The sequence below is a fragment of the Trachemys scripta genome, chromosome 19, assembly GCF_013100865.1.
Source record: "Trachemys scripta elegans isolate TJP31775 chromosome 19, CAS_Tse_1.0, whole genome shotgun sequence".
Lineage (NCBI taxonomy): Eukaryota > Metazoa > Chordata > Testudines > Emydidae > Trachemys > Trachemys scripta.
This window is the reverse complement of record NC_048316.1, coordinates 12,590,697-12,603,488: the sequence shown is the minus strand read 5'-3', so window position 1 is coordinate 12,603,488 and position 12,792 is coordinate 12,590,697. Positions and strand designations below refer to the sequence as shown.

The 12,792-nt window shown below is 37.7% G+C and overlaps 1 protein-coding gene across 8 annotated transcripts in view; it reads right to left on the bottom strand.

Annotated features, from left to right (window-relative positions):
• VPS13D (vacuolar protein sorting 13 homolog D) overlaps positions 1–12,792 on the bottom strand; it is a 195,243-nt gene that overhangs the window by 182,157 nt on the left and 294 nt on the right. For 6 of the 8 annotated variants that reach the window (XM_034753528.1, XM_034753531.1, XM_034753534.1 and 3 more), the window contains exons 2-6: positions 8,791–8,953; positions 5,162–5,239; positions 4,647–4,837; positions 2,170–2,250; positions 120–236 (exon numbers count right to left, since the gene is read on the bottom strand). In XM_034753528.1, the coding sequence (XP_034609419.1) occupies positions 120–236; positions 2,170–2,250; positions 4,647–4,837; positions 5,162–5,239; positions 8,791–8,887 (564 nt within the window). In that variant the 5' untranslated portion in view covers positions 8,888–8,953. Of the gene's footprint in view, positions 1–119; positions 237–2,169; positions 2,251–4,646; positions 4,838–5,161; positions 5,240–8,790; positions 8,954–12,792 lie in introns of those variants that run through there. The other 2 variants (XM_034753533.1, XM_034753536.1) reach the window with 1 other exon arrangement.

Below are 12,792 nucleotides of genomic sequence, written 5' to 3'. Positions count from 1 at the left end.
AACCACTGTATTGCATTTTAAAAACAGGAAAAAGTTACATCAGTCTCATACAAAAGTGACACATCACATCCTCGCGGGTATCATTTCTTCATGCAATGTTAACTTTGACCTATACTCACAGGCTCATTTACAGCATTTTGCATGGATACATTTTTGATGCACACTCCAAAGGCAAATGGCTGTGAAGGATTTGTGATGCCATCCTCAAACCGCAAATGCACATCTTGAATTTTTAACTGAGGAGAGAGAAAGAAGTGGCACGGAGCAAAAAGATAGTGTTATGCTTGAAACAGATTGAATGTCTGCAATGCTGATAAATTATATTCAAGCTGTTTCAATACTTACACCTCCAAGAAACAAACAAGATTTATTTAAATGGCTATTCCGTGATGGGACGCTCCCGCCATTTCCTGACTGCACTCCCACAGGCTCCACTCCATATTTCTTCCTCTGTTCTCTCTGGTCTACCCATCTCCCCAGATGTTAAAAACACCAGCTATGTCATTTGCCATTTTCACAAAACGGGCTATTTTTCTCTGCTGTTTTACTACTAACCTTGCTTGCAGTTGCTAAAGTCATACAGAAACTCACGTTGCTCAAATACAGACTAGAATAAAAACTAGTGATCATTAGCAGAACATGAAGTGGTGACCTGAATTAATTTTACACGTGGCAAAATCTCATAATGGTCATGGAACCAACTGAATTTTGCTGTTGCATGCTTTACTGTACAATGTCCTACTCGGCCCAAGAATTCACATCCAAAATATCTGACTTGTGTCATCACTAAACGCTATATCATCTCTGGAAGGCCCCAGTTATTTCTAGTTATTGTTAATGACAGCCTTTTACAACCGACTTACCTCAGCATCGGTACATGGAAGCGATCCCTCAATAAAGAGTTAGTACAGACTATATCCTCTACATATAGGTGAAGTAAGAGGACAAATTCATTATATGGCAGCTAGCATAAATAAATTTTAGAAGATACACCTCTACCTCGATATAGCGCTGTCCTCTGGAGCCAAAAAATCTTACCACGTTATAGGTGAAACCGCGTTATATCGAACTTGCTTTGACCCGCCGGAGTGCGCAGCCCCGCCCCCCTGGAGCGCTGCTTTACCGCGTTATATCCGAATTCATGTTATATCGGACCGCGTTATATCGGGGTAGAGATGTATTACAGGGAGGGTTGCTTATCTTTTTTTGGTTTCTTTAGACAAGTTTTTTGATAATGCAGATGTCCATATAGATTTTAATTAGCAAATATATAGATAAGAATAAGTAAATGTGAAAATATCATTAGTTTTATTATGGCTTTAAAAGAGAAAAGTCAAAGAGCCCAGGCTCTAGAATTTTGAGTGAGCTTGCAACTAAGAAGAAAAGGGTTTTGCTGAGTGTCTAGCCAATACGGCTAGATGAAGACTGTATATACATTTTATTTGTGCATGTTAAACAATCTTTCAGGCAGCATCAAGCTTCATGCACCAGAATTAAGCAAAGGTCAAAGTACCAGAATCTCAGAAGTGTATTTACATTTTCTTCTTTATATACTTTAATGCTACTCTCACATCCTAAGACTCACACAGCAACTCTATCACTGCAAGCAACAATGGAAGATAATGAATTTTGCCATTTAAAATGGAAACTTCACAACATTAAGAAGGAAGTCAAACTTAACAGCGATATCTACTTCCCAAGCAGATGTGAAGAACAAAACACAGAAGTTGGTCCAGTACAAGATATTACCTCACTAAACTTGTCACGCTCAAAACATTATACATAAACCTGTGTGTAATACATTATAACTTTTAAAATTCGAAGTATTAACTTGGGAGGCACTCCAATATTATGGTAAGGAGAACCATAAAGCTAGACAGCTTTTATATGGATTATCCAGCTACCCCTACAAAGCAAGGAAGAATGACACTTCTCGAAGGCTTGGGAGGGTGAAAGATTCCTTCCTCCCCATAAACCCCTCACTTTGCCAATTCGGGCTTGGTTCAGAGGAAAAAGGATTCTAGCTCTGGAAAGGGTCTCTCTCTACTAAGTATCCACCTCCATTTTACACATATTGAGTCTCCTAAAAATAAACAAGAAGCACATTATATACAAACTAAGTATTCTTTAGTAAATAGAATGGAAGATTGTGGGTCCCATTAGACTTACTTCAATGTTCTCTACAATTCTTGTGACTGCAGATGCGGTAACTGAATACCAGTAAGATTCTCCTTTCTGCTGTCGTTCTTTCTGAAAGAGACAGAGAACAGCTATTTTATTAAAAAGATAATGTATTTTATTTAAATATAAGGTCTGGAAAATAAATTTTAATGTTTACAAAGCCAGAGGAAAAAAATCTAAATAATGTAGGAGATTGCTAGTCTGACGCAATATTAGAAAGGGATTGTCATGTTACAACTCCTATTTAACAAACAATGACTTACTTGCGTTACCAAAAGTTTAGATTATAATAAAGAAAGAATTTTTAAATACCACTTTACTTTTTTACCATTTATGCTTTTTATTTTCAAAGGCTATGTTAAATGAAGCACACAAAGTAAGCTAGTTAGCTTCATGTTCTGGTTCTGTTCCATTAGCACTATGTTTGCATTGCAAACACTGGTAGGGAATGTTTACTTCTAAACAAAAGACTATTTTCATTGAAATAGTCCATTTTCAGGACATTTTAAAACTATTACTATTAGGTTTGGTAATATTTTTTAAAAACCACAATTTGGGGCACGAACTACATGACAATCTCTTGGAAGATGGAAGAGCATTAGAAGTATTGCAAGTCAAAAATCTATTCAATATGAAGTAATTTGTTAATGTTATAGAACGTGTGTATTAAGACAAAATTATAATATAATTTACACATCACACAAGGAAAAAGATAGGTAACAGATGCTTTTCTTTACCAGGACAATTACAAGTTGTCTACTAGTTACACTACTTGTGAGTATAAGGTTAGAAACTGTCCTATAACTGTACTTAATATCAAACTATCAGTAGTAATGACATCAAGCTAAAATATGGTTAACAAGAAATGTATTAGAAAATATTTATAGTTAGCTACTGTTTATATGATTTACTATTATTTGGGGGTTAAAGTGGCGGCGGGGGGGTTAATCCCTATTTTGATATTCTGAAATATCCCCCTACACAGACCACTTGCCAACTACTAAGAAGATAGGATTTTAGTAGAAATGGAAAGCAAATAATCCCCAACAAGTTCTTTCCTCTATTTTGTTTTATTAAAATCTCTCTTTTTGTAACATATTGTCTTCCTTTAGTCTCTTGACTTTTCTTCTGCTATACATGTGTAACTTACTTCAGACTGGAGCCATCTATTGTAGTTTATAAATATGGAGAAAAAAAAAATCTATTCAGCAGCCCATAGTACGTTCCAAAGAATTTGTTATGACAGCGTCAATCACCAACATAGTACATGTTCTTAGAAACAACAGCGTCTGTATAGTTCACATCAACACAAGCATGGGTTAATGGAACTCTATCAGTAATTCACACTAATTAACGTGTTATGGTCAAAGGCCCCTGAGTTCCTAACATTACGTATGAAAATAAACACACATTAAAAGGTGAAATTTTCGAAAGTGCTATAAAAAATATTTCCCCACACTCAAAATGACAACATGGGCCAGCAATAATCAGTGTGATTTCATAACTCCCACATCATCTTCCTACCAAATAAAACTAGAAACAAATGTTTGAGCTACACATTTATTCTTTCCTGTCTCTAGAACGAGAGCATTCCAGAGTTGCAGGCTCGCAGTGGAGCACAGCCTGCCTCCCATCCCCTTGAGAACGGAGAATGTGCCAATCACAGCTGCCAGGAACGGGAAACCGGACAGCAGTCAGTTCCTCCAGTAGATTGGTCCTATATTTAAGATTTTGCCTCTTAGCAGTCATCTCTCAAAGCACATTTGTGGAATAACAGGCAGTCAGCACAGTTCCTAAAGCATGGAAGTACTCAACACGTGTAGATAAGGGCTCTTGAAGTTGTACAGCTGTATCATGCAGGTTGCAACTACCAAAAGTGGCTCTCCAAACAAAAAGCATATTTGTAACTTAGCCAAAGTATGGATCATTGTGGAGCAGTCTGGGTCCAAAAGAAAAGGAAACTTGTGAATATCTTGGAGGGGAAAAAAAAAAAAAAATACACCATACACTACCACATACAGCTCAACATAAAAAAAAATTTTTTTTTTAAATGTACACCTAAGTTGCTACACTTACCAAACTTTCTAGGGTAAACCGCATTAAATGATCAAGGGAGATTCTCCAGATATCCCCAGCCCACCACCAATACTTCATCTGATCCGGGTTGAGCTTTAACCGGTATCTTTAATCAACTCAGAAACACTGGCCAGGTAGCAGTACAGTGCTACAGTGAAATTGCTGTGATCTGAAGTGATGATAAAATAGATCTGGGTCTCCTCAGCCTACTGATCAAGCCAAAGACCAAGCTGCCTTATCACTTGCAGATCAAATCAGAACTTGGTTTCCTGGATATTGACTCAAAAAGAGACTTACATTTGGTAGAAGATTGAAATGTGATCAATCTTCCGTAACAGCAAAACAAAATCAACTCCTTCATTTTAAAAGATAAGTCCTGGGTTACTCACTTTCCATTTTTCTTCCAGTGCCAAAAGAAGAGCTTTCTTGCGTTCTCTTTCGAGCAACTTCTCCCGTTCTTCATCAAAATCTTCTTGCTTTTCTGGTGCACCAATTAAGTGGAGCTTAGAGATAGATATCACCCAGGGATCCACATGTGGGCGATAAAAAGGTATCTGGAGCGTTATTTTGCCAATGAAACCTAGAATCACCAAGATGAAACATTGTTAGAATCCTACAGAGTTACACTGTTATACTCTATGTAAAGTGAGAAAGGAAAATACGTAATATTGCAATGTTAAAACAGAATTTGATCGCTATAAATTCACATTATATTATTTGTCCAAGAATTTGACACTTAGCTGCTAACTCTTATTTTAAGGTCAGTTCCACCTATGACTTATTACTAAAAGATCTCTTAAAAGAATCACCAGTGTATGAAATGCTTCATACTTGTAGCAGGAACTAACCAAATGAATAATTCCTGTAGAGAACACCTGTCACACACACAGGCACAAATACATACCTGCTTTTACTTCAAATGGCAACTCCAGTTCTTTCAAGGCATCTTTCTTTAATGGTAGGTTTTCCAATTCAACAGCACCTGCAGGAGGAAGAGAAATAGCAATCTGTTAAGCAACATTAAGTTAAAGACTGCTTGGCTGAGGATTATGAACTTCATACCAATAAGAAGTTTTTTCTTTAAAACTAATAAAAATAAATGAAGTGGGATAAAAATTCTATTTCATGAGCAAAGCAAATCTATCATCTTAAAGAATGAGGCAGTTAGATGTGATATTTAATATTTTTGTAATGATTTTCAAATGCCATCTGCCAGAGTTATTTGATATGGTCACAGCATATATTTCAAAGTACTTAATCTGAACTTCTCCATCAACAGCAAGCATCTGTAAGGCAATTTAAAAAAAAAAAAAGGTACGGTAACCAATTAGATGTTTTCTGGAAATTACAAAACTACACACACAAGATGATTTTAAACAAGGACACGTTTTCAAAAGAAAACGTGACAGAAATTTTGACATTAATATGTAGAAAAGACAAAATAGGATTGTTGTTTTAAAATGTTCCCTGCTAAAGTTACAAGTGGGACAATAAGCAGATGAATGGAAATTGAGTTTTTAGTTTTTGTAAACATACCCACAGTATGCCACAGTAGCATGGTATAAATAAAATAATTCCAAAAGCGAGGGAAAACAAATGCCCAACACACAACTGTAGCACCCTTGACCTCTATAGTTCCATAGCAGGCAATCATATTTTTATGAAAAGTCTTATATGGTAGAGATATTTAACTCCTATTTCATTTTTACACTTTCATATTTCACATATTTCATATTTACACTTCCTTACTGCTTGAGTAGGCCCAGATGAGAACTGTGGCCTCTTTCCTCCTTCCTAGCATTGAATTACCATTTCAAGAAAGGCTGCTCCTTTCAAATATGTAAATTTATCTGTCACACAGGGAAGAAAAATAGACTCTCTTGAAATGTTTCAGACTCAGGAAAGGGGAGGGTTTTAGCAATAACAACAATGAAATGCATTAAAAATAAACAGGATGAAAGACAGGAAGCAAAGGAGAGTGGGAAGGACAAAGGAGGGGAAAGAACAAATGATGGCGTGAAAGGCATGAAGAAGAGGGAAAATAAAATGGTATGTGGAAAATTCATTGTGAGAAACTTGTTTAGAGCCTGGGTCCTTACATTCATTACTCAGGTTAAACTCCTTCTAGCTTCAGTAGAGTTTCATCTGAGTGAGGAGTACAAGACTGGGCCCTTAAAAGAAAACATGGCCACGTACTGAAAAACTGGGTCCAAATCCCATAATCTGTTAAATGTACACAACGTTCATTGACTTCAGTAGGTACTACAGAATATAAACTTTGTTTTTTGTTAGGGAGAAGAATAATTACAGGAGATGTCTCACCAACACCAACACATCTGAAAATGGAAATTCCCCATGGGTTTCAATGGAAGCCACTAAGAATCTATTCCATGAAATCCTAAAGTTCCCAGCCTCTGACGGTCAGGAAATATACTTCCAACCATGAAGGAATTTTATGTGACTACATTTGCTTCGGTATATTATTAATATTTATTATTTTTATTGGCATAGCACCCAAAAGCTCCAATCAGGATCAAGGCTACACTGTGCTAAGCACTGTACTAATACACAAAAGTACTATGTAAACTATGCAGGGCAGGGGCAATCTAATGCATACTTCTATTTGTATCTCATCGACCAGTCCTATTGCTGTACCCAATAATAAGAATACAGCTCAAGGCGGGACCAACCAAGAGTCAAAAAGAACTTAATACTATACACTGACAGCCAAAATTCCATCCTAGAATTATTTCTTTAAGTAACCAACAGTCAAAACTGGCTCCTTGCAGTGTAAAAGAATTTCTTCTCAAAACAAGTGAAGGTGAGGAAGTACACTACGTAACTCAGTCAAGACTTTTTTTTTTTTAAATCATGAGTTATTACCCCACCTTTCACGAGTGAGTCAGTGAGTATTCAAATAAGTTCTCACCATTACCTGTTATGTACATTCTATAGTGCGAGAAGAAATTTCACACACAAACTATCATTGCAACTACATATTGAAAACTAAAGCAACTATTAAGCTGCCTATTTTCCATACAAGCTTCTCTCCAAATCTCTCCCCTCGTTCACCCTGAATACGCTATCAAAAGCATCCCTATCTGCTTGATACAACTTTCCGATTAATATTTGCTAAGCACTATTTCTCACCTTCAAAATTCTCCTGAAATTCCTGTTGCACAGAGCACTCCAGAGAGAGATGACATGCCACTATTTGCTTTACTGATTTTCAAAAATTACATGAATAACCCATATCATCAGCTGGAGTCATGTGTGCTTTTTGATATACGTTCTGTAAAAATACTTTAAATATTGTACTAAATATCTTGAGAATACAATGATTTCCTGAAACATTTGCTATTGTCATTTTTATATCAAATACCAAATATGATATATATCAAATTTTCTAGCTCTGACACTTACATTTCCACATAGGGTGGTTTTGCCCACAGAAATAAAAATCTGCACCCCTTCCATGTGCTTTCGGACCAATGGAAAAAACCCAGTACAATTCAAGTGACTTTTAAAATTGCCTCTGAAACTGCAGTTTCTTCTCCCTTGGTGTTCACACCTCAACTGCTAGAAGAGGGCCTCATCCTTCCTGATTGAACTAACCTTGTTATCTCTAGACTGATTCTTGCCTGCCTATTTATACCTGCCTCTGGAAATTTCCATTACATGCGTCTGACGAAGTGGGTATTCACCCACGAAAGCTTATGCTCCAATACATCAGTTAATCTATAAGGTGCCACAAGACTCTTTGTTGCTTGATATTTAAAGGCACTCCAGTTTAAAAAAATCAGATTTCCATTAGAAGATGTTGTATCTACTACTGTTGCAAGCAACCCCTATGATTACTGTAACGAATAGATTTAAAAAAATTATTATTTCCTTCTATTTTGTCAATTTCTTTACTTGACACACATGCACAGTGGTCAAGTGCATAGTCACGTTCACTGTTCATGGATGGTGCATAACCTTTGCAAGGCTCTGAAAGAGGTTCCTTACTAATAACAGCAGCAGCAAAACTGAAAATGAAACAAAAGAGGCAGCAGACAAGTGTGCGCACACATAGAAAAGGGTCTGCCTGAGCACATTTGGAGTTGTTGCTCTTGGGTGTTCCCAGAAGGCCCTTCAAAACATCAAGAGTAGAGTTGAACAGAAAACCCAGATAGATTTTGTTACAGATTTCAAAAACAAACCCTCAGTACACCCTAATGGGGTGCATTATCAGAAAATCATTTTTTTTCATTAGGCTATTTAAAACAAATTAAGCTGGCACTAACCCTTTAAGGAGCACCTCTGCTGGGAAAGCAGGAAGATTTACACACTATTTTTATTTTAATTGTATATTCTTATTTATGTCAATTTATTACTACAATATAAGAACAGGGACATAAGTGCTAATCAGTAAGACAAATGTAAAATATATTCAATGTATGTTTTCCAGCTTTCAGTGAATACAAAATCATTCTATCAATATAATTCTTAAAATATAAAACTGATACATCAAACAATGCTAATAACCCTTACCTTTCAGAAGAGCTACTGAGAGTTGGTCTGTGTTCAGGTTATTGACATATTTGCCCAAATAGGTGTTGAGGACCCAGGCTACCAGTCCCTCCAACATGACTGTATCCTGGAAGGGGTGGCTAAGACTCTGCTGTCATGCTCTGTTCCATAGTTCAGTTGTATTCTGTTTTAAATGCAAAAGAGAAACATGTCTAAGAAATATACTATGTGCTCTCAAACCATTTCCCACCCTTCAACATAGAGAAATTGTGAGACAATTGCAAACAATTTTCACTTTAATCATCCCATCCCAAAGGCACTGGAAAATTAAATATTAAGTACAAGATGTTTTCCTAGAGCAGCTGCTTAAAAAAAAAAAAAGTAAGAATTTTGCTACATACAGTTACTTTTAATTACCCTGTTAATCCTAGGTCAGAGCATAGTGCAATGAAGTTACTATTTGCCCTGTTTTTATTTATACAATATTAGACTGTATGAACTCCCATAATACCACCTCACCTGCTGCAATCTTTATTGTGGTAGACTGCACTAAGTTTTTTAAACCTTTTCCACACTGAGATTTGTAGTGCTTTAGTGATTAAAAACACCAAGCAGAGTGACCTAGTGAATAGAGCACTGGACCACAACTCAGGAGACCGGGGTTCTATTCCAATCTCTGCCGCTAGCCTGCTGGGTGACCTTGAGCAAACCACTTCACTTCTCTGTGCCTTAGCTTTCGCATCTGTGAAATGGGGATAATGATACCTGTTTCGTAAAGCACTTTGAGATCTACTGATCAAAGCATTATACTTACATAATATGATCTTATATAACCTCTACTCATAGACTCATCATACAAAAATTAATCTTTGCTTCCTTCATATTGCAACACTGTCCTACTTTGAAGCAATAAAAGAAAAGGTATCACATTGGCCTCTCTGTCTTCAGGAAGGAAACAGAAAATAAGCAGTTCTGGATGCAGGTTAATGTGCTGTTTCTGTAGCCTTGTACCTGTCCCTCAAATCCCATAGGAAACCCCTCTACTGGTACTCCATAAGGTCTGGGCTCTCCAACTTTGGAAATTATGGTCTGGAGTGGAGGGTGGCCACACTCTGTGACAGTGTTCTCTCCCCAATTTTTATGTATGGCTTCATACCTATCACTGCTATCTGAGTGCACATGCACCTACGCACCCCAAAACCTATTTTAGTTCACATTAATGCTGATCTGGTCAATATTACTTGCTATCCCCGCTCCATTCTGTGTAAAAACCCCTGAACAAGAATCCCAGGAGCAGCAGCAGCCAGCAGGGGAAGTCCTTGCAGCACTGCTCTGGAAATGACTGAGAGGAGCCAATGCCCATGTTCTGTAGAGTCCCTGAGATCCACAGATCAGGTTTTCGGGGAAAAGAAGTGAGCCAAACTTCCAGCCCTTTCCATTATAGGAAGAGTGAAACCCAAACTCCCTGAAAGAAAAGTGCACCGGAAACTCCATAAATGAAAATAGATAAATTTCCTGTCCCCTAAAAAGCAGTTACTTTTGTAGAAGGCAATGTGGCCCTAGAACAGGAAAAAATGGGTAATTTCATCCTAACTTTTACTTAGCTCTGTGCACAGGATGCAAATAAGCATGTGCCTTCTTTCAGCACACTTCTATACACTACATAGTTATACCCCCAGTGATACATTATACACCTTTAGTAGTTTCAGTCTGAAATATTTATGTTGTATTTATTTGGTTAGTCTTTTAAGCTCTCTGACCAACATGTAATCATGTTCATAAAATAAGAAGCCACTTGATCGTGCTGGGATGCCAGCACCCATTGCTGAAAAGAATCTAGTGTCATTAATCTTGCCTCAGTGGACGTGAACTGAAAGAGTAGTGTGTATGCATGGAAAGCTCAACTCAACTTTTGCTAACAAAAAGAACAGAAGTACTTGTGGCACCTTAGAAACTAACAAATTTATTAGAGCATAAGCTTTCGTGGACTACAGCCCACTTCTTCGGATGCTTATGCTCTAATAAATTTGTTAGTCTCTAAGGTGCCACAAGTACTCCTGTTCTTTTTGCGGATACAGACTAACACGGCTGCTACTCTGAAACTTTGCTAACAAAGGCGCCAATTCTACAAGTTGATTCATGTCGGAGGATCTTCACACCCAGTGAAGTCAATGGGTACAATGAACCAGTAGAGATCTACCTGTGTGGATCAGCTTCCTGTACAGGGCCTTTAATTCTATTTCTTTGTGGCACTCTTATAAACACTTGCAAAACAAGTTACTTAGTTTTAATTTCTTGTCTGCTCAGGTTCAATAAGCTCAGATAATACTGACAGCTATCATGACCTTACAATTTTTAAAGGGATACTGTCAAGATTCTAAAGATAAAATATACATACTTCGACAATGGTCACAATTCCAATTTTTTATCCTCACAATCTTTACCAAACATTTCTATTTCAACCTGTGCTGTTGCCAGAAAATAAAAAGGCACATTGTAATTTATGCCTCACAGTGCTGTCATCAAAGTCAACTGTAGAACTATCATTAATGTCAATGGGAGCAGGACCAAGCTCTTACCTAAACATTGGTAAACAAAGGATGAATACACAGTATGATGTGGAAAAATACTATACGTACCCCTGCTTTATTAAAAGAGTGTCTGGGGGTACATCATTTTCCCCAAGGAAACATGAATCAATTTTTTAAGTTGCAGGTGGTAGAAAGTGAAAAAGATACTTTATATAAAAAAGCAGGACACTAAAGGGAAATGATTAATTTGAGGACCATATTTTAATTTTTATATTAAAATTCAGGGTTTTTCCATAGCTAATATGAGTTTTACTTGACTGATGGTTGCAACATGAATGTTCACATTTTTTAAAATATCAATGAAACCTTTCTTCTATTAAACCCCGCCTCCAAACATTCAATTTCTCTTCAGCATTAAAAACCCAAACACAGAGTTGTGCTAAGGCTGAAAAGTGAAACTGACTAGAACTAAAAGTTAAACACAAAACAACTTAAAATAATGCAAAGTAAACTATTAAAACCAAAAATATTAAATGTCAAGGAGTTCATTATTTAAAATTATCAGATCTTTTGACTTAAAGTGCCTTTAATAGTTTTCATAGGCAATGCTAGCTACACTCCACAAACTAAAGTCTTGTCTTTCACACAGCCGACATTGGCATCCACCTTTCACTTTTAGTTGAGATTGAAATTTTAGCTATGACTAACAAAATAAAAGTTTTAACCAACATGTAAGCAATATCCCTATCCTTCCCACTCCACCCTTCAGAGAGAACTGTAGATGCAAAATCAAGATGAAAACCTTGAGACAGTGTTAAGATGGACTGGATATGTTATCAAAAAACAGGATCACGTGAAAAGGAAAAGACACATTTCTGCAAGTCATCATAGTGAAGTTAAACTCAAGTAAATTCTGACCTTAGTTTAAATTCACCGTGGGATATATACAATCTTACTTGAAAAATACTAAACAAAAGTGAGTAAACATTTATCAGGAAAGGCTGGAGGAGTAGGGACTGTATTAAGAAAGGATGGGAGGATGCCTCAAGAAATCTCAGAAACCTCGGGACGACTCTTTGGAGAGAAGGGGACTTTTAAACCAGTGGCACAGGCCCAGCGGGATAGGATTACTGGGGTGAGTGGGCTGGCAGAGCCTGCCCCCTGGTAAAGGCAGGCCGGGTCAGTGTAAGGGGTTATTGGGGGGTGAATACCTTGCTGGACTCTGGCTATACAGTCCGAGGGGGGGGGGGGGCACTGTTTGGGGAGCAGACAGCAGTAAACCCCTAGGAAAGGGTGGGTGCTACTGGCATGAGGCAGGGAAAGGTCACCTTGCTAAGAGCACAGCAGGGGCTGCCCCAGGAGGCTGGGGTGACAGGGTCACTATGAGGGCGCTTGTGGGGGGGGGGGGCCGCTGGGGGGGGGGGGAAACAGGGGGCGGGGCAGGGGTGCCAGGGCCCAGCAAGGGGCCAGAGAATCACACCGCGCGGGAGCA